This window comes from Tupaia chinensis, unplaced genomic scaffold (assembly GCF_000334495.1).
Source record: "Tupaia chinensis unplaced genomic scaffold, TupChi_1.0 Scaffold000116_1, whole genome shotgun sequence".
NCBI lineage: Eukaryota > Metazoa > Chordata > Mammalia > Scandentia > Tupaiidae > Tupaia > Tupaia belangeri.
In genome coordinates, this window is record NW_006159580.1 from 2,944,220 (window position 1) to 2,947,746 (window position 3,527).

The following is a 3,527-nucleotide window of genomic DNA, read 5'->3' on the forward strand; positions in this document are numbered from 1 at the left end:
CTTAGCCATATAAGGAACACACCCACGTCTGCAGCTCTGTTCTCAGGTAGTCTTTCCCACACAATTACTCAATCCAGTCTATTGTCAGCTTAGATTTCAGGGCAAAATTTATTCAAAGAAATTAAGTTACTGTAAATCTCCCTCCGCACCCTTCCCATTCAGTATCTATCCCTCCACCTCCCAACAGAGAGGGAGCTGCTTCTCGTGGGTGAGATGGAGGAGGAGGTGGTGTGGTCCCGCTGTGCAGTTACTCTCTAGCCTTCAGCATGTGCCATCTCTGCCCTGAGACCCTCTGACCATGGCCAACGTTCAGAGAACAGCAGTTCTACCCTGAGAGAATGTTAGGTCAGTGGTCATCTCCTGAGATCACTGATCACATTCCAGTTACTCTGGTAAAGTTATCAGTGGTGACCGAAGGTAGACAAGAAGCACAAGTTGTTGGAATACTGTCTAGTAAAGAGGGTACTAGAAAGTACACATGGAATGTTCCATTTATTTAAAGTGCTCAACTACAACATTTAAGAAAAAAATGGTGTCTCCCGGTGAAAAAGCAAGGTACAACATGAGGGACTTCTGGAAAGACCTAACAAAAAAGTACAGGAAAAATCCAACTCTATTTCACATCATTCCAGCAATGATGGGGTGAGGAAAGCTTAGAGTTCGGAACCAAATGTATCCCTACTTGGAGACCAGCTCCTTTACTCCTCATGGAGACTGTTAACAAAACATTTATCTTGGGGACCAGCAGACAGTACAATGGTTATGTCGCTGGATTCCCGCACAATCAACTGAGTTTCAAATCCTGAACCCAGCAGCTTAAAATTCATGCCGACTGCATGTGCATAAAATCCTGAGAGGAGAATGAAGAAGGGACTGTGACATGGCCATCCCCTCTGGGGGTGATTTCTTGCTTTCTGTCTCTGGGGAGTGCATGCACCCTATAGCACAAATCTCTCTAAATTAAAACAAAACTCCCTTAAAAAAAAAAAAAAAAAAAAAAAAAAAAGGCAAACAAACAAAAAAACATAGCATTACTCTTTTTTTGCTCTAACTCTTCACTCAGCAAATAACCTTTAAATCTGGAATCTGGCTTCCTCGGTGGTGCTACCACCACTACAAAAAGAAAGTCTATTATAGGCACATGGTCAGTTTCAGTATGGCCTATAAACCACTTTTCCAAGAGTGGTGACCAAACACCCAGCATGAGATGAGAAATCTGAGTTTCTAAGCCTGCCAGTATGAGGCAAGAACATGAGAACCACAATATACCTATTGTCTTGGCATGAATACCAGGTGCAGGACTGGGGTGCCGTGGTAGTGAGGGGTAAGTATCCATCAGCCACAGTGGTTATCTTGTCCTAGAAACAGTGTATGGCCTCTGTAGTCACTTGTAAGTCCAATGCGCAGTGGCCCAGCCTTGACCCTTGCACAGGTCTCGGTGGCGAAGAAAACAGGCATGAACTCGGAATCGCCGGCCACAGTGAGGACAGGTGTGGAGGGCTCCAGCGTGAGTCTTCATGTGCTCGGTCAGATGGTGTTTCAGCTTGAAGCGCTTGTTGCAGATGCCACAGCCAAAAGGCCGAAGGCTGAAGGTCAGCATGATGTGCCGGTCACGCTTCGGCTTCACTGCAAACCGCTTCCCACACAAGCAACCAAAGCGTTTCCCATCTGCAGGGGGTGCTCCCCCTAGCTTCACAGGCCCATGAACAGCCTGCCCAGCTCCCCCAGGACCTCCACCCCCTGACAAGATTTCATTTCCATGAAGATCCACTGGTTTCCAAGATGGGCCCCCTCCCCCAGATGTCGTCCCTGCTCCTGAGGGCAACAAGAACCCTAGTTCCCCATTCCCTTCCGTGTCCCCTCCAGGAAACACTTTGGTCTCCTCCTTTACGCATCCAGACTGAGTTCCACCTCCTATTTCCTCCTTAGGCTCAAAAGGTTCCTGCTTAATATAGAAGATTTTGGGGGGCAGTGCAGGAGGGGCAGGAAGTTCAAGTGGTGCACTCTCACCTTCTGGAGGCCTGCGGGGTGTAGCAGATATGGGCAGTGGGTGGGATCCATGCGGACGGGGAAACACCCCTGATACTCTCTGAGGCTGAGGAGTCTGAGGCAGTGCTGCTGATCCCTGGTCCTCATCTTCTTCATCCTCCTCCTCCTCCTCTTCTTCTTCCACCTGAATCTGTAACACCTCTCCCAGTTCACTCCCCTCCCCTCCAACCGGGCTCTCAGTAGAAGTGGAGGACTGTACTGGGGTCTGGAAAGGAGAAGAGCGAATGCACCAGCCTCCTGGAGAAGATATAGTAGAAGGAAGCGAGTGGTACGAGGCTGCTCCGCGGGCTGAAATTCCACCACCTGAAGTTTCTAGTTCTCTAAGGATCTCTGAGCACTGATCTACCACCTGCCACATCTGAAGGCCACTGGCCACCAGGAGATGGGCCGGGAGAGCATCCAGTGGTAGGCGGAGGTGCCCTGAATAAATGAGCTGGAGTAACCCCTCGAAGGCATCAGCCTCAATGACGCTTGGCAGGGTGAGACGTGGCGCATCCCCCAGAAGCAGCTTGTCATGGAAATAAGGAGAAGCAGCAGCCAGCACAGCTTTATGGGCTCTAAGTTCCCGGCCCTGTACCAGGAGGGACACATCACAGAACTTGCCCTCTAGCCTGTGGCGGTTCAGGGTCTCCAGCAGGGATGAGCTATGCTGAGGAAACTCGATCTGAATGGTCCGTGGGGCTGGGTTGCAGATCTGAGAAGGTGGTAGAGGAGACAAAGGCGTTGAGGTTTCCATGGCCTCTGTAGCAAGCAGAGATCCCAGGAGGTCAAGAAATTCACGTGGGATGAAGGCTGCAGAGGAAAGAGAAGAGCATCATAAAAGCCCTCAATAAGAGAAACCACGTCGGAACCAGCAGATGGTGTGGTGGCTGAGGCAATGGCCTACCATGGCCTGAGTCTCGAGCCAACGGCTTAAAAATCACGCCTAGCACGTGCGTGCGCCTGGCTCCCAAAATCCCGAGAGGAGAATGGAGGAGAAGGTCCTGTGGCGTGATCATCCCCCAGGGGGGTGATTTTCTCACTTCCCCTCTCTTCTCTGGCCTGCGAGAGCACGCGCTCCACGGCAGACACCTTTAAGAAAATAAATAAGAGCGAGAGAGAAACCGTATCTCCCTAAACAACGGCCCTTGCCCACCAACACTGGGAAACTTTTCGGGCAGGGGCGGCTTCTGCACATCAGTCCCGCCCACGGAGAAAACAAAGAACAAAACACTAACCCGGGTTTTAACTTCCAGGCCCTGGGGAAGATGAGGTGGTCCTCCAGTCACGAGCCCGACCTCGCGGCCCGGGACCACTCCCGCCCCACCGCTCCGTTCCGCCTTACGGCGTTCAAAGACGCGGCTCCCAGGAACTGCGGCCACTGGGACCCCACAAGTCCTGCGGCGACTGCTCTCCCCGCGAGCACGACCCCCACACACACCCGTTACAAACCGCGGCGAAGCCACCGGAGCACCCCTGTAGCTACAGCCCCATCCCGG

The 3,527-nt window shown here is 51.8% G+C and overlaps 1 protein-coding gene across 3 annotated transcripts; it reads right to left on the reverse strand.

The window, feature by feature from the left end:
• Window positions 1-1,236: 1,236 nt before the first annotated feature.
• ZBTB9 (zinc finger and BTB domain containing 9) lies at window positions 1,237-3,521 on the reverse strand. Of its 3 annotated transcripts, none has more exons than XM_006144218.2 (2): window positions 3,470-3,521; window positions 1,237-2,841 (listed from the first exon to the last, which is right to left on the reverse strand). In XM_006144218.2, exon 2 carries the CDS (start codon window positions 2,783-2,785, stop codon window positions 1,385-1,387), a length of 1,401 nt encoding a protein of 466 aa, XP_006144280.1. In that variant the 5' UTR covers window positions 2,786-2,841; window positions 3,470-3,521; the 3' UTR covers window positions 1,237-1,384. The 3 variants fall into 3 exon arrangements, with proteins under 3 accessions (XP_006144280.1, XP_027626013.1, XP_006144281.1); XM_027770212.1 differs by having other exon boundaries at window positions 3,481-3,519; XM_006144219.2 differs by lacking the exon at window positions 3,470-3,521 and adding an exon at window positions 3,267-3,462.
• Between the last annotated feature and the right edge of the window lie 6 nt (window positions 3,522-3,527).

What these genes read in the sequence shown, in the direction of transcription:
- ZBTB9 (XM_006144218.2), bottom strand. Translation starts at nt 2,785, where the DNA reads ATGGAAACCTCAACGCCTTTGTCTCCTCTACCACCTTCTCAGATCTGC.